We start from the raw sequence: 18,628 nt of genomic DNA, 5'->3' as shown, positions 1-18,628 counted from the left end.
CATTTATATAAGCCTGTGACATGTTCAAAATATAGATCATGAACAAAGTCAGTCGGGATCGGGATGTATAATTTAGAATTCCCCTCTTCAAAGTCGGCGCGCGTAAAAACAGCAATATCACTGAAATGCAACTACTTGTCTGTCTGCCGTCTCCCCATTTGGAAACTTATTTTTATTCATTCAAATCAATATAGTCTTCAGTTCATTTCGGATTATTTTAAAATGAGGCTAACTACAGTTGAATTTCAAATGGGCTGGCCTGCATTACACCGTTCTAACAGACCAGAAGTGGTGGCGCTGTCACATTTCTGGGCGTGAATTTGTAGGCACCCGGGATAGAAAACTGCATACTTTCTATTCCTGGAAAGTTAGCATGCTACTGTATAATGGAAGCAATGTTCTCGCGTTAATAACAACCTAGATCTTAAGATTTTTCAAATCTTGTTTGGAAAAAACCTAAACTAAAAAAACTGCCTAACAATGATATCACTGGTAGGCGGGTTTCTGAAGCATCCACAGCCCTTCTATGAGACGGAGTGAGTAGAAAAGAAAGAAAAAAAAAAACATTTTATCATGAGCATTAGTGAGGACCAATTATATGAAGACACAAACAATCTGTTTTGTTGTTGATATTTTTATGGGAAAAAAGTATTTATTCAACCTACATATTAACATTTTTGGTTATAGGTTCTGCATGTTTCCCTATTGTTGTAAACTCTAAGTACTGGACCCTCGTCTGGTTTGACAGACAGGTAGTGTGTACCGGCTGGGTGGTGTGTGACAATCCGGTTGAAGTATACTGTACCTTTGGTACGGCGACAGCGGCGGCGGGCCCGGGAGAACAATAACGCGACACGAGACAGTATCACGCTAAAGGTTCACCAAGTTTATTACACACACAGGAACATATATAGAGCTGGATCCAATGGAGCAAAAACAATGGAGACATAACCGCTAACTTCAGCAAGGCTGACCTTGCTGTCTGAGATCTCTCTCGTAGCCTAACTATAAAGTATGCTACAGTTCAGACAGTACATAATACATATCAAGTACACTGTGTCTACAAGTACAGATTATAACACCTATATTTTCAGTTAATTTACCAGCCCTACTTTATTATGTATGCATTATGTATGTTGCAACGTCACTGTTTTGTGCATGACTGCATAAGGACATGGTAGACACAGTGGGTCTCCTTGGTGTCATTGTCCATAATTAACTGCCATTTGTGAAAGGAAGGAAATAAAATAGCGATAACATACTGTACAGCTGAAGTGATTTAAAATCATGGAGCCGGTAGACAACACCATAGCATCCCATTACCGCCATTGAAAAATAGAAAGTGACTGCTTAGCGCTTACAGTTAGATTACTCACAGGATGTGGTTTTGACAGGTTCCAGCTTACAGTGGTTCTCAAAGGGTCCATAGACCCTCAGGGTTCCTTGAGTCTGTTCCAAATGGACCCTTCCGTGCCTGTTACTCTGAGAGCGTACGTCCTTGTAATTAAAAGTTTGAGAACCACTGGCTTAAAGGAAAAGGAAATGGAATTGTAAAGTTAATTTGCTCACAGGCAAATGGAGAGCCGGGAACACATTACTGTACATGAACAAGGGTTTGAAAGATTTCTCATTGAAAGTGTGTGGAAAAGCCTTGGTCAGTGTGAACTTCCAACAGGCATTGACCACTCTGGACGTGTCTCGTTGTGTCTTGTTTGTTGTTCAGGTGCAGGAAGCGGTCCACGGTGTGACACTGGAGGAGTGTCAGGCCGCCCTCCAGAACCACAACTGGAGCATCCAGAAAGCTGTGTATTACCTCAAGGTACTGTAGTACAGTGGTCGAGACCCCTTCAGGGAGGTCCCCATTTGACCTTGGGGGAGGGGGGATTGACCATTTGAGGACTTTAACTGTTTAATGTAACGTCTCAACGAGAAGGAAAGAAAATAAAAAGACCATTACGGCATCAACAATCTACAAAAAAAAGAAAACGGGTCAAACATTGTCCCCACCTCAAATAGACTATTTTGGAGCGTCAGGCCCTCTAATTGTTGAGAACCAGTGCTGTAGTGCAGCTCAGAGCTGTCATTCTGAACCCACATCATGTGCCACGCTCAGACATTGACACGTAAATGTTCCAGTGCACAGCCTACGGCAATCATCAAATGTCCTTTATAATGAATAGTGAAACCAGCACTTCAAACCTCCTCGCAAGATAAACTAATTACATGGTGGTCCAAACAATTAAATAAACAAACAAAAATGTCAGACTCTTTTAAACACAAAGAGCTACAAAAGAATAGCCTGACAAATGTTCATTTTGTTTCACGATTATTCAGTCTGTTGGGCAGTCGTTTTCTGAGATGGGGGCCACTCTGGTTGGTTCATACTGGGTTATCCTGATCTCGTTTGGGCCGGTTAGATTTTCAACCCAGAAAACCATGCCTTTCTATAGTGTCACCAGGCCCTGAATACGAGTCTAAAGATTCAGGGCTCTGGAGCCAGGCTAGCAAAAGGCCCAATAAAGCAACAATATTTACATCAACACCTAGAAAATGTTGAGGTTATTTCAAATTGTGGTGCAAGTGGTGGGTTGCAGGCAGCTATCATGATGACCCATGAATCTTTGGCGGGGGATACATATACTTTAGGAGGTACTTGCCATGAAAACGTTTGAGCAGCACTGATGTAGTAGCCGCAATTTGCAACTCTAGATTTTTATTATAAAAATGGGATGAATGAGTTGCAATACCCTCCATTCATCCAATTTGCTTTTGCGTTCTGCTTGTATTAAACAACATTAAACTCACCGACATTGCAGTTCTAGGCCAGGTTTGAATGATCCTCTTTCAATCTGCCAAGCTTTTGTTTCATAAAAATCCACCGTAGACATGTTAATGAGCTACTTTCTGTCAAATTCTCTGCAGGTGATTCAAGTGTTGGAGTTTGGAAGCACTCGTTTTTATATTAACGGGTGACGGTCACGCAGCTGCCTCCTGCATTATTTGCAAATGCGAAACAGGTGGTAGGCCTACGCATGGCCGTCCAGTGACTTCGACGAGTGCTTCCAAACTCCAACACTTAGAAAAAGAATCACCTGCAGATAATTTCTTGACAGAAAGTAGCTCATAACATGACTACGGTGGATTTTTATGAAACAAAAGCTTGGCAGATTGAAAGAGGATAATTCAAGCTTGTCTAGAACTGCAATGTTGGTGAGTTTAACATCGTTTAATACAAGATCGCAAAAGCAAATTGGATGAATGGGGAGTCAAATGGAGGGTATTGCAACCTTAGATTCATCCCATTATAAAACAATCTTGCAGATTGCGGTTACTGATGTAGCAACATACGTTTTTCTTTTTTAACTGTTAAAAATGAGTACTTATTCCACCACTGCTCGTGTACATAATGGCGGAACAGTGGATGAATCAATCTCTTGTAGATACGAGTTATTGCTGTTCGCGGAAACATCCTAAGTCACAAAACGGCTGCCTTTCAGGAAATGGAAATGTTCCAGCGACTCCAGTGTAGTTATTATTTATTCACAAGCTCTCTGTGAATACTTTTGTTCGATAAATATCTATTATATAAATAGTAGTTAAATATTGATCAAACCCACAGACAGACTTAACCACTTCCAACCTGGCATCCCTGTATGACTTTGAGCTTGTCATTGTGCAGTAGGCAAAGATTGTGTCCCCCCCCAAAAAAAGGGAAATGGTGAAAATAACGATCATCAACGTGTCGCTATGCGTGAGCTTGTAGAATTTCACCACTTTTGCGTGCACAGCACTGTCATTATGACAATGTATAAAATAGCCCATTAATTTATGTAAACATACAAACAAACAATAAATAGGAGAATATACAAGGTTTCTGCCAGCCAGAGACGATATAACAGGTGCAATCATCATAGTGTACTTATAGGAACCACGTTGCCACACCAATAAATAAGTAACGCTGCTGAAAGCAATAAAACACATTTGCAGTGCATACCGTGCTTAAGGCAGACGGTGATAAACAGTGTTGTAGTTAATCTTTGCACTACATCAAAGTAAAGACCTTTTTATAGGAGCATACTAATGATGCACCGTCCTTAACATGGAGCTTCTAAATAGCCTAATGGCTACACCACTGCAGGCTCACATCGGTCAGTGGTTTGCAGCAGTTGTTCTCAAAGTGAAGTCCGGGCACGCCCAGAGATCCTTGAGGGTGTTTCTAACCCAGCTAAATTAGTTTAACCACTTTAACCCTATAGGCCTACTGCAGTGGTTTTCAACCCTTTTCATTATCAACGCCCATTATTTATTCAACATTTGAGCCACAGACCACCATTTGATGACATTTAGGCCTCCATTAACCACTTCCAATAATATTACATATAATATTACAGTTTTATGAGCTGGGGGCGTGTGGTAAGTCATATAGCAATTTTAAGCATGTTAAGAAGCGCTTTCGACACCCCGTGGAGTGTGCAAAACGGCCTTGAATTAGTCATGGGAGTGTTTAAGGCGTGTTTGAGACGTACCCAATCAACATGTCCATACTATTCTCTTTACCAGTCAGCTGATGTCACATACGGAATGCGCACTTTGGGGATCGTTATATTACATTTCTTCAGGCTGGCACCATAGAAGACATGACATATGATTTTGTCACATTTGGGTTAATTATTCCTATTGCACTGCATGCTGTCAACTTTATGCCTCAAAATAATTTGTTTCTATTGAGAAACACCAGTAAAATTATATTTTAATTTAAATTATAATTATATTATATTTGAAATGAGTAATGAGTTGAATGCGTGGTGCGTAATGCTGTGGCCCGTGATGGTATATGGTCTTCGCTCGTAGCATTTTATTGAAGAAGACTTGAATCGGGTGTGATACAGCGTATGAAAGCAAACTTCCCAAGGATTATGGAGATGTTTTTATTTTTTTTTAAGGTTGAGAAATGAAAGAATTATGGCCGTTTCTAATCTCAACATGTTACAAAAAAAAGACGCAACAAAAGAGCTGTTGCCATGTCTCATAGAAACAAGTAAATAGATCTATAAAAATAATCCCAAAATAAGCGCATATAACAGGGGTCTGTAACCTATTTTAAATGAAGTGCCATGTTTTTATTTTCTAGATAGTGAGTCTGCCATATGCAGATTAATTTTAATGACACATTAAAATAAAAAACATATTTTGATTGTCCACAAATATAAAGTTCTTCCATCTTTTTAAATATTTTCTTGCACATTGTTATAATGATCATTATATATCCCCCTGCAGTCAGAGTTCATAGTTTTAATGAATGAATGTGATGCACTGTGAGCTGGTAGATCTGCTATTTTCAAAAGTAATCTTGGAAAAATGTAATTACATTTTTGGATTTGCCGTCCTTAGTTGGGAAAATGCATTCATCTGGGGATCCTTGACATGGGAATGTGCTGTGTGAGGATCACTGGTTTAAACAACATTAGGAGAAAAGCCCACATAACCACTTTAGAAACAAGAAAAGCAACCACAACTACCAATATTTACAAGCAACTTTACAGAAAAAGAAGCTGCTTATAATAAACAGACTTGGCAACACTCCAGCAGCCTCCCAGAGCCGCTCAAGTGTAAAATCAAACTGTGCTTTTTGCGTTTATGAGGTGGTCAGACCCACGTCTAATCGTTATGCGCTGAGTGTTTTTAGGTCAAGGCCAAGGGGCTTAATAGCAAATTGCGCAAAGCGAAAATAATTAACATATGGACACTCCTACAATGCTAAAATATTCAGGAACGCCGTATGCCATATGTGTGTGCGTTCAACACGATAAGGCTGTCATAATATGATTGTGCGCAGAGCGAGGCCAATTTATGTATTACCCCATTGTAAAACTGTTCTGCTTAATCGACCCATTAGCCTCTCAGACCCTTGTTGTCGGATAAGATTTGGCCCACAATTCCATGCTGTATTGATGTGGTACCATTAGGAGAGACAACAGGCTATATATATATATAGATCTATATAACAATTCTTCTATGTGTTCTATTCTATTGTCTAGAGTTCTTGTAAATAAAGTAATGCAGTTGTTTAACAATAATTTAACTCTCGGATCCATTTGGTTTCATTTTATGCTCTCAAGAGTTAAACATCTATAAGGGTCCATTTTGTTACCACTCTCTTTTAGCTGGGGACCACCTGGAACCAGTGCTATACTGTATACATCGACTGTTTGAAAATTGCCACCCTGGGGCGCCCGCTGGCCCAAGTAGTCCAGGCACATGCCACATATAGGCTTTGGCCTGACAGCGTGCAGCGTGTTCGTGTCCCGTTCATGACGTCCTTTTCTGCATTTCTCTCCCCTTCTCTCTCTCCCTCTTTCTTGTCTCTCTTCACTTGATACTATCAATAAAGGCAGAAAAGCCAAAAACAAATCTTTAGAAAATTGCCACCCTACAACCTCACAAAATTTGACACACATACATGCACACACCTGTTTGTCTAACAGAACTACAAATGCATACACACGCAGTCGTCGCAATGTCAGCTGAGGTTATTTGCATTCGCCGGGTGTGGCACGCCAAAACAAATCCCAGTGAAACGAACACGCTGCTCCATGCAAAATCCGCCCTCCCTCTTTGTACTGTGCATTGTACTGGATTAAACACGCAACAACAAAGAGTCGGCTCCTCCTAACTTTGTTTTTCTTTTGTCTCTGCAACCACCCTCCTCCCCACCACCAACTCACCCACCCCTCTGTCTATCCCTGTGTGCGTGACGCCCTGGCCAAATCCAATCTCCCTCTCGTCTTGCCCTGCCCTGCCGTTCTCCTTCCCTCCGTTTGGCCCTGGCTCCCCATGCACGTCCCCTCCCAGGTGGAACAGTTGTTCTGCCTCGGTCTGAAGAGCAGGACAGAGTGTCTGAAGCTGCTAGAGATGTGTGACTGGAACCTGGAGGTGGCGTGTACGCAGCTGCTGGATAACTACGGTTCCACTGCTAGGCAGAGGTACTCTTTCTTTTTTTTATTGATGTGTTTGTCTTTTCTCTCCAGTATTCTCTAAACCAAGTGTCTTCAACGTTTGTCAGCCCAAGGACCCCTTATCTGAGAGAGAGATGAAGCAGGCACCCCCACTATATCTAGCATACAATTAAACCTTTAGTTCAAGAGAATCGCACTGGGGATGAGAAGCAAACCGAACTCAGTACAGTTCACTACAAAGTGGTCCGAGTTTCATCTGGAGTGTTCACATAAATCTGAGTTTTGAGGGCTGAAACAGGAAAGCACCTTTATGTGGTGTGAATTTAACTCTGAGAGTGTGCAAATGGAACCAAGTCTAAGGGCCCATTTGGTTACATTTGTTCAATCAGAGTTACAGACCTGTGAAGGTCCATTTGGTAGAATCGGCATTATTGTCACATCACAGGTTTACAGGGGTAAAGAAGGGGTAAAATAAGTGGGTGACATTATTTTTGTCCGTGTGCGCTCCATCAGAGAATAGAGGTCCTTAGAGTGCAGCTTCAGAATCGGTGTTCTAAACTATGAGTTATATTGATCTCCACACTAAAGCCCAATGTCTTGAACAGATAGCACCGTCACTAGTGAGACTTTTCCTTTTTTTAACCACCTTTTAATGGCAAGCAATAAGCATCCATCTACCCATGACAGCTTTAGTTCAACTGCTGCACCAACAGATACAATGGCTTAAATCTTACAGTGTACACGCATTACCAGTGGTGGTAAAAGTACACATATTTTGCTTAAGTAAATGTATCAAAAGTATTGGCATCATGCAGAATGTCCCATTTCACAGGTTTAAAATGTATAAAAAGGTATACAAAATGTTTTGAAAATCAGATCTACAAGCTCAGCAGCACAATGCAACGTTTTGTGAGCTTATTAGTTTAAATAGGGCTGAAGTGGTTAATGCATGTCTTGTAATAATAATCTACAAAGTAACTAATAACTAAAGTGTACTGTAAGTAGTACAATATTAGATTCCATACTCCATACTGTCTGAGATTTTAGGTACTAAAAGTACCTCAAACCTGTACTTATGTACAGTACTTAATGTACTTAGTTACTTTCCACCACGGCAGGGCAGACAGTACAATGATCTGCCCTCCAGACATTGACTGTGTGGTAAATATTTCCTTAGACATCGTTTGAAGAAATCGAAACGCAGTTACTAAGACAAAAGGTCACAAGATGTTTAATTATTTCGCCCTTTTCTGTTGCGGCTGAGCTTCAGGGGCTGTTTTTAACTGCTGCTAAGTGCTACCCTTTCCAATATAGAACATTATAAATGAGCTGCTGTTGTATGCCAGCGGTTTCCAACCTTTTCTGGAACCATGTTCTTGGCCCACACCCCTCTGAACACTTAACTGTGATCGGATGGGTGGGCCGCGTGCACTTTCAGAGCATGTTTGCAGTGTTAATTTTGTTGACTAAGACTGACGAAAAATGTACGTTAACTATCTTTTTTCACTGTCAAAAACTAAATAAAAACTAAGCAATTATGACTCAAACTGAAAACTGAAAACTTTCTAAATGTTCTATTTAAATGAGTGACTCCTCAAGTTCAAATTCTGTATGTTTCAAACTGGTGCGGCCCGCGACGTCGTCTTCTGCGGCCCGCCTGCCTCAAGCAAAAACTATTTTTAAATAGCCAAAATATAGGCTAATAAGTAAGGCTGCATGATATATCGAACATGTACCTTCATCAGAGTGGAGAATATCATACTATAATTAAGCCAATGTCTGTCTGAATGAATGTGTGTCTGTCTGTGTGTCACTGTCACTGCCGTAGCTCCTCACTGCCTGCACCAATCGCTCCCACTTTTCACACAGGCATTGACCATAATAATATGGAGGTCTTAACGAAGCCCTTTTTCCAATTTAACAAATTATAAATTAAAAATTAATTTCACAATGGGTAAGGGCTAGTAAGTATAAATCAAGTTGAGCAAAGCTTAAATTTTTAAATAATCTCTGCCCCTCTCTCTAACAGACACAGTTAACGATCGCTTGTTAAGTGCCTGCCAGACAGACAATCAGATGAAATGAAGGCAGGTGTAGAGTAGAGTGTAGACTAGTGTGGCATCCCTACAAGTTACAACAAGTGAGTAAGTGACTATCTCTCTTCTATACTGGTGTGTGGCATCTCTTGCGTGATATGATGAAGTGGAACGGTGCCAGTAGCCCGTGCACATTATAGGGATAAAGTTGTGTGTGTGTGTGTGTGAAATCATGGAATGGTTTGAACTAAGAAAATGTAAAAATAAGGCATTTTCCCACATTCCAGTTTTCTGACTTTTTATTTCACAACATATTCCCCAATTTACACTGAGATTATGGGGTGAATGAATGTGGCCAGACCCATCTTCTCTTTCTGTCATAGTGACATTGGCTACGTTTACATGAAGGGTGATCATTCCGAATAAATACTTCAGAATAAAATACATCCGATGTAATGTTTTTTGCCGCGAGTTTACATGGGAAATGGTCATTCCGAATGAGTGTTTATATGGAGAAGTGATAGAAGACATGATACATGTTAATTCACGTGAAACTACGCCATCTGTTGGACACATAAAATATAGGCAGTTCATTCATTGTGACTGTCTCAACAATACAAACATATTACAGACGAAAGACGATACTTTGAAATCCCATCATTTCATTCCGCAGTAGCTTTGAGGCTGCTGGTTGGATAGGGGCGGCGCGGGCATATATGTTTAGTGTTTACCGTCTTTTTTTTCCCCACCGGCTGCGGCTCCGCTTCTCCGCTGGGAAGTTGATCATCTCGTTTTTATTTGTAGGCCTACTACTATACTTTGTATCTACAGCACGGCCAGGGCACGCAACGCAACACTGATGATTATTATTGTATCGGGTCGCTCGTTATTTTTGAGTGAGAGAGAGAGAGAGACCGTTGAACACACACACACACACACACACACACACACACACACACACAGATCAGGGGTATCTCATCTGCTGCTGCTCCACGTTTTTTGTGTGGATTTCGGATCTGAAAAAAGGAACGAAATAACGCGCTCTATGTGCAAACTCCTCGGCGCCGACGGCGCGCCTTGGATATGAGCGCCTTGGAGCATGCTCAGAAAGACCAGAATGAATTTACATCCGAAGCAGTGTATACATGAGTCAAATTTCTTTCAATCGCATTGAAAATCGGAGTAATCCGGCCAGTGACATCGGAATGGTTTTTAGATCGCATCGAGCGTTTTCATTCGGATGTAAGTTTTTGTAGGTGTTTACATAACAACGTTTAATAGGATTGAACTTCTATTCGGAATGAAAAGGGGATTTAACTGCTCATGTAAACGTAGCCAATGTCCTGCATCAGTATCATATCCAAATCAGGTTCTCCAATCTCCAGTAGCCTCTTCAGTTTTTTGAAGATTTTTTGAGTGGTGCAACCACTCCCTTACGGAGCTATGTGTGTGGCTGGCTGGGTCTGAGCACTATGTGTGTGGCTTGCTGGCTGGCTGGGTCTGAGCATAGATAGATAGATAGATAGATAGATAGATAGATATTATAGCAGTGACTGACTGAGACATCGAGCGTGCGTCCGCAACTGGTTGAGCCCCAAGTTGAGTTTGACACCCCTGCTATAATGGGTGCTATACTGTTTAGCATTACTTCTAATTTAAATCTGTCTCATTCTTATTTTTATTTTTTTGCAGGCAATAATGAACATCTGTACTTGCGACGGCTGTTTTCTCAACTAAACTATCCTCATGTCATGGATCAGTCATCGTACTCGGATGGATGGATGGAGTCTGCTCCCATCCCTCCTTTTCTCTTTGACTCATCAGACACACATGGTCCTGTCTGCAGACTGTCTGGGACATGGTGTGGAAGATTGACGCGTGTTGTATGTATGGAACCGGCACACAGTTCATTGTGCGATTGTTCTAGATTCTCGTCAGCCGCATGCCACAAGGACACATTTTCTTGTCTCAGTCATTGGCAAGGAAGCTATGGGCTACTTTACTTCCAACGTGGCGTCGCTATTGTTTGGGCATGTCATTACTCAAAGTTTTTCAGAAGGAAATTAAATTTAAAAAATACATCAAATATATATATATATATATAAAATGTAAAACTTTCAAAAGAAGACGTGAAAATAGCCCATGTAAAAGCTCACAACGTGTCGCGATGCAATGCTTTGTGAGCTTGTGGATGGGCTATTTTCACTCTTTATGTAAGTATACAGGGCTTAAGTGGTTGAAAGTTTAGGAAGTTAAAGATACTGTTGGCACTCTGTTGTTTTTAACTAAATCACATGTACCTATATTGGCAAGCTTCTGCATTCAGGGTCATTTGGTCGTCTAGTGCTGACCTTATTTTTTACTGCCTGGTTGAGGGCACTTTCATACCCCAATAGATGCCCACAGATTCAGTATGCTTAAACAATGACACCCGTTCCATTCACTAATGGCACAGTTTGCTGGTATCCCATTCACTGGAATTATCACTGCCACAGTTAACACTGTTGACCAACTAAGGAGCGTTTTAGTTTTTGTCCGTTTGTGTCGTTAACAACATTGAAGAATGAGGTGTCACTTAACCTCTTTCAAACAGGCGTCTCTATTTTAGGCTTGTCATTTATAGGCAAACTGTTTCAGAAGTTTCCCCAAAAGTGCAAAAATAGATCTGCAAGGCAAGCATAATACAGTACGAAAATTGAGTCTTTAAAAAAAAGTGAACATAGTATGAGAGAGAGTATAAAATATGACTTAAATGGTTAAATCCCTATAGGCAAATCCTCTTTATGAGTACAAAGCCCGATGTTGAGTTGAAAAGCACAAGATTGTAGCACTTTGTTCAGACATCCACTGTTTGCTGCAGTAGGTTGGTCACGCTATTTCTCCAGAAGTTTCTCAGAAAGTAGCAGCTCTTACAAGGTCACAAGAGGGAAGTTGTTTGACTGACAAGTAAAATGAATAATTCTAAAAAATATATATTTATGTTCTACCAAAGTAAAGCAGCTCTACAAACTTTGGATCTTGCAGATTGACTATTTTCAATTAAAGTATAAAATAAGTGGTTACGTTTAAAATTTTAGATGACCTCATGGTCAAAGTTCTCACGTTTGATTCTTTAAAAAAAAAGAATCTGTTTAGTGTTTGACACATTGTTTTGGGGAGTTTGCTAAGAAATGTTAGCTCGTATCCTTATTACTGCTCAACCTATAGACTCTAAACTACTGTAGGGTTCAAAGGTCATTGCGCCAATGTTGACCTGGATCAAATTGATTTATAAATATATCCCAGATACAGAACAGATAATTGTTATGCACAGAGTCTCAAGTGTAGAGATATCATGTATAAAGAGATGTTTTGAGTTCATACATTTGTGGCCAATAATGTAATGCACAGAATGTTGTTTTTATTTTCTCTTTATTTTTTAATATATTTTATTTTGGAACTTTTTGAGCTGAAAGAGGAAGAAAAAAAAATACTGTTCTTGTTGTCTATTAAATTATTTTAACGTGGTCCCGGGCCCCTTGAATCGAGAACTACGTGTGAACGTACGGTATGAACAATAATCATGGCGGGGGAAAAGAAAAAAGGCCTCTTTGTTGTCGGAATGTCAGCAGAAACTTCCCATGTTGTCCCCAATGAACTCTCAACTTGTTCCAATTCCTTCTATGCACTTTGTCCACGTGGCATCCATCAGCTGAAACGCTCCTGCCGACGTAGTGTTTCTCTGCATGCGGTTTAGACTACGCTGGCAGTGGTGTCAAGACGTGTACACGGCATCCTCCATAATACTTAGAATCCACTTAAAAACAATCAGGGTGAACTTTTGGTCAGCAGCTTTTCGGAGGCAATAAATTAAAGCGGGGGTGTGAGGCGTCAGCTTGGGCATGTATATTTTCCATCATATTCTGTCAGTGTGAACCATCGGGGGAGTGAACACTTGTCCGGTCAGTACAGTACAGTACAGTACAGTACAGTACAGTACAGTACAATACACAGGCTTTAACCCATTAAGACCGGAAGCCTATTCTACAACTTTTTTTGCCAAACAACCCCCAAGGTTATATTCATTTGGCCGGGAGTCTCGGACCTCACATCTGAAAATGTTTTTTCAAATGTTCAAAAATAGCAGATGTATAAACTTGCAGCGTGGCACGAAGCTTGTAGATCTGCTATTTTGAATAGCCAATATATAAATGGATAAAGAGGTTAAAATGATTGTGACGCTATTCTACTTTTTCTGGCGACCCCCTGCTGGAATCCCACCAAAGACCCCACTTTGAGGACCAGTGGATTAGAATACACAGCGTTTCTTTCTGTTTGGCTACCGCCGTCCACATGCAGACGCTTTTTGGCTGCATTTCAAACCAAGCCGTCTCCTCCATCTGTTCACGAGGACCTCTCGCCCGAGGTCGCAGAACTGGGCCGAAACCTTGCATGTTTTCATAAGCGATCTACATTGTGCATCAGTGCCAAGTGCTGACCCAGGTGTCTGCTGGCTTTCATGAAAGATTAGGCCATGCAGAGCCATCGAGTGGAGGCACCCAAAGTTTCTTTTTTGAGTTCCTGGTTTGGAATGCACCCTCTTAAAATCTTTTTTTCTCTCTTGTGTGTAATGTGGCTGCTAGGGTATGTATGGCCTCTGACGTCTTCTGTACACCAATGTGTGCAATCTGTAAACCAGTCAATGCCAACCGCAGTTGTGAGTGCAGTGCGTCTGTCGCAATATCACCATACGGTACCCTGAAAAGATATGTCCACCTTACGCGTTGTTGAGTAAATGGTGTTTCTGTGGTATTGTTTGCCTCTGAGGTGTATTGTGGAGCCGTGTACACTGATCCCTGGTCCCCTTTTCATTTAGTTGCACTATGACTTACAGCTAAGCCAGATGTGTTTTGCACTCACCAGAAATAGCCCATTTACAAGTTTGCAACACACCGACACAACGGAAACTATTTTGGGTATGTGCGACACTGCAACGCAATAAAGTCTACCGTGGGGGCGGGGGGAGAGGGGTGTCGCTTGATGCGGAAAGCTGATACTTTTTATACAGTGCTTAATAGACGCTGCCTCCCCTGTCTGGCGATGGTGATGGTTCTGTTTGTTTTGATTTTTGTTTGTTTTCATACCACACTGCTGTAGATGTACTAGAAAGACTGAAGTGAACCTTGTGTTGTTTTAGGATCAATCCAAACCCACGTTCTCCTATTCTGGTGTCTCAAAATCGGATGAAAAAAAAAAGAACAAAAAGTGAGTTCTGTTTTGTCCCCTAACTGTCCTTGTTTATGGTTGATTGTTCCATTGTCCGATCCGACGTTCGCCTCTTTTCATTTTGAAGTATCTCCTTGTGTTTTGTTTAACGTTTTGTTTTTGTACAGTTGGTTTTTGTTGTATTTTCTCCTACTTCCCGGGTTGACGGAACTGTGCAAGAGAAGTTCATGCTGCCGAATTTATAAATGTATTTTTTATTAAAGAATTTAACTATTTTTTACCTTTCTGTCACCCTGTGTGGTTTTCTTCTTCATCACCTTTGATTAGACTCGATCCACAGAGGCACTGTAAGGGGACCCCCTAGACACCTTCCGAAAAATGATGGGTTATAGCCCATCGAATTTGCGGAGTGTTGCGGAGGAATTGCGGAGTGTTGCGGAGGAGTTGCGGAGGAATTGCGGAAAAACGATGGGTTATAGCCCATCGTTTTTTGATTTTTTTTGAATTGCGGAGTGTTGCGGAGGAAAAAAAAGAAAAACGATGGTTTATAGCCCATCGTTTTTTTTAATTTAATTTAATTTATTTTTTATCCTCATTTTTCATCATTTTGGACCATGGGCCAAAATCATTTTTGAGGTTTTGAAAAAAAAAAAAAAAACGATGGGTTATAGCCCATGTTTTTTGAAATTTTGAAAAAAAAGTTAGCCTCGTTTCTCATCATTTTGGACCATGGGCTATAGCCCATATCGTACGGCATACTATAGCGCGCCGTTTTTCATCATTTTTGAAGATTTGAAAAAAATGACGAAATGACAAAAACGATGGGTTATAGCCCATGTTTTTTGAAATTTTGAAAAAAAAAGTTAGCCTCGTTTCTCATCATTTTGGACCGTGGGCTATAGCCCATATCGTACGGCATACTATAGCGCGCCGTTTTTCATCATTTTAGAAGATTTGAAAAAAATGACGAAATGACAAAAACGATGGGTTATAGCCCATGTTTTTTGAAATTTTGAAAAAAAACGTTAGCCTCGTTTCTCATCATTTTGGACCGTGGGCTATAGCCCATATCGTACGGCATACTATAGCGCGCCGTTTTTCATCATTTTTGAAGATTTGAAAAAAATTACGAAATGACAAAAACGATGGGTTATAGCCCATGTTTTTTGAAATTTTGAAAAAAAAAGTTAGCCTCGTTTCTCAAAATTTTGGACCGTGGGCTATAGCCCATATCGTACGGCATACTATTGCGCGCCGTTTTTCATCATTTTTGAAGATTTGAAAAAAATTACGAAATGACAAAAACGATGGGTTATAGCCCATGTTTTTTGAAATTTTGAAAAAAAAAGTTAGCCTCGTTTCTCATCATTTTGGACCGTGGGCTATAGCCCATATCGTACGGCATACTATAGCGCGCCGTTTTTCATCATTTTTGAAGATTTGAAAAAAATGACGAAATGACAAAAACGATGGGTTATAGCCCATCGCGCTATCGTACGGCATACTAAAGCGCGCCGTTTTTCATCATTTTTGAAGATTTGAAAAAAATTACGAAATGACAAAAACGATGGGTTATAGCCCATGTTTTTTGAAATTTTGAAAAAAAAAGTTAGCCTCGTTTCTCATCATTTTGGACCGTGGGCTATAGCCCATATCGTACGGCATACTATAGCGCGCCGTTTTTCATCATTTTAGAAGATTTGAAAAAAATGACGAAATGACAAAAACGATGGGTTATAGCCCATGTTTTTTGAAATTTTGAAAAAAAAAGTTAGCCTCGTTTCTCAAAATTTTGGACCGTGGGCTATAGCCCATATCGTACGGCATACTATAGCGCGCCGTTTTTCATCATTTTTGAAGATTTGAAAAAAATTACGAAATGACAAAAACGATGGGTTATAGCCCATGTTTTTTGAAATTTTGAAAAAAAAAGTTAGCCTCGTTTCTCATCATTTTGGACCGTGGGCTATAGCCCATATCGTACGGCATACTATAGCGCGCCGTTTTTCATCATTTTTGAAGATTTGAAAAAAATGACGAAATGACAAAAACGATGGGTTATAGCCCATCGCGCTATCGTACGGCATACTAAAGCGCGCCGTTTTTCATCATTTTTGAAGATTTGAAAAAAATTACGAAATGACAAAAACGATGGGTTATAGCCCATGTTTTTTGAAATTTTGAAAAAAAAAGTTAGCCTCGTTTCTCATCATTTTGGACCGTGGGCTATAGCCCATATCGTACGGCATACTATAGCGCGCCGTTTTTCATCATTTTTTAAGATTTAAAAAAAATGACGAAATGACAAAAACGATGGGTTATAGCCCATGTTTTTTGAAATTTTGAAAAAAAAAGTTAGCCTCGTTTCTCATCATTTTGGACCGTGGGCTATAGCCCATATCGTACGGCATACTATAGCGCGCCGTTTTTCATCATTTTTGAAGATTTGAAAAAATGACGAAATGACAAAAACGATGGGTTATAGCCCATGTTTTTTGAAATTTTGAAAAAAAAACGTTAGCCTCGTTTCTCATCATTTTGGACCGTGGGCTTTAGCCCATATCGTACGGCATACTATAGCGCGCCGTTTTTCATCATTTTTGAAGATTTGAAAAAAATGACGAAATGACAAAAACGATGGGTTATAGCCCATGTTTTTTGAAATTTTGAAAAAAAAAGTTAGCCTCGTTTCTCATCATTTTGGACCGTGGGCTATAGCCCATATCGTACGGCATACTATAGCGCGCCGTTTTTTATCATTTTTGAAGATTTGAAAAAAATGACGAAATGACAAAAACGATGGGTTATAGCCCATGTTTTTTGAAATTTTGAAAAAAAAAGTTAGCCTCGTTTCTCATCATTTTGGACCGTGGGCTATAGCCCATATCGTACGGCATACTATAGCGCGCCGTTTTTCATCATTTTAGAAGATTTGAAAAAAATGACGAAATGACAAAAACGATGGGTTATAGCCCATGTTTTTTGAAATTTTGAAAAAAAACGTTAGCCTCGTTTCTCATCATTTTGGACCGTGGGCTATAGCCCATATCGTACGGCATACTATAGCGCGCCGTTTTTCATCATTTTTGAAGATTTGAAAAAAATTACGAAATGACAAAAACGATGGGTTATAGCCCATGTTTTTTGAAATTTTGAAAAAAAAAGTTAGCCTCGTTTCTCAAAATTTTGGACCGTGGGCTATAGCCCATATCGTACGGCATACTATAGCGCGCCGTTTTTCATCATTTTTGAAGATTTGAAAAAAAATACGAAATGACAAAAACGATGGGTTATAGCCCATGTTTTTTGAAATTTTGAAAAAAAAAGTTAGCCTCGTTTCTCATCATTTTGGACCGTGGGCTATAGCCCATATCGTACGGCATACTATAGCGCGCCGTTTTTCATCATTTTTGAAGATTTGAAAAAAATGACGAAATGACAAAAACGATGGGTTATAGCCCATCGCGCTATCGTACGGCATACTAAAGCGCGCCGTTTTTCATCATTTTTGAAGATTTGAAAAAAATTACGAAATGACAAAAACGATGGGTTATAGCCCATGTTTTTTGAAATTTTGAAAAAAAAAGTTAGCCTCGTTTCTCATCATTTTGGACCGTGGGCTATAGCCCATATCATACGGCATACTATAGCGCGCCGTTTTTCATCATTTTTTAAGATTTAAAAAAAATGACGAAATGACAAAAACGATGGGTTATAGCCCATGTTTTTTGAAATTTTGAAAAAAAAAGTTAGCCTCGTTTCTCATCATTTTGGACCGTGGGCTATAGCCCATATCGTACGGCATACTATAGCGCGCCGTTTTTCATCATTTTTGAAGATTTGAAAAAATGACGAAATGACAAAAACGATGGGTTATAGCCCATGTTTTTTGAAATTTTGAAAAAAAAACGTTAGCCTCGTTTCTCATCATTTTGGACCGTGGGCTTTAGCCCATATCGTACGGCATACTATAGCGCGCCGTTTTTCATCATTTTTGAAGATTTGAAAAAAATGACGAAATGACAAAAACGATGGGTTATAGCCCATGTTTTTTGAAATTTTGAAAAAAAAAGTTAGCCTCGTTTCTCATCATTTTGGACCGTGGGCTATAGCCCATATCGTACGGCATACTATAGCGCGCCGTTTTTTATCATTTTTGAAGATTTGAAAAAAATGACGAAATGACAAAAACGATGGGTTATAGCCCATGTTTTTTGAAATTTTGAAAAAAAAAGTTAGCCTCGTTTCTCATCATTTTGGACCGTGGGCTATAGCCCATATCGTACGGCATACTATAGCGCGCTGTTTTTCATCATTTTTGAAGATTTGAAAAAAAATACGAAATGACAAAAACGATGGGTTATAGCCCATGTTTTTTGAAATTTTGAAAAAAAAAAGTTAGCCTCGTTTCTCATCATTTTGGACCGTGGG

At 39.9% G+C, this 18,628-nt stretch overlaps 1 protein-coding gene across 2 annotated transcripts in view; it reads left to right on the top strand.

The window, feature by feature from the left end:
* LOC308325061 (activated CDC42 kinase 1-like) overlaps positions 1 to 14,434 on the top strand; it is a 114,599-nt gene extending 100,165 nt beyond the window's left edge. For both annotated transcript variants that reach the window (XM_080777456.1, XM_080777455.1), the window contains 3 exons: positions 1,724 to 1,819; positions 6,853 to 6,983; positions 10,685 to 14,434. In XM_080777456.1, the coding sequence (XP_080633582.1) occupies positions 1,724 to 1,819; positions 6,853 to 6,983; positions 10,685 to 10,691 (234 nt within the window). In that variant the 3' untranslated portion in view covers positions 10,692 to 14,434. The remainder of the gene's footprint in view (positions 1 to 1,723; positions 1,820 to 6,852; positions 6,984 to 10,684) is intronic.
* The last annotated feature ends 4,194 nt before the right edge of the window (positions 14,435 to 18,628 follow it).

This window comes from Protomyctophum bolini (genome assembly GCF_963924005.1).
Source record: "Protomyctophum bolini genome assembly, chromosome: 12".
Taxonomy (NCBI): domain Eukaryota; kingdom Metazoa; phylum Chordata; class Actinopteri; order Myctophiformes; family Myctophidae; genus Protomyctophum; species Protomyctophum bolini.
Note: the sequence above shows the minus strand (reverse complement) of the source record. Positions and strands in the feature narration are given on the sequence as shown.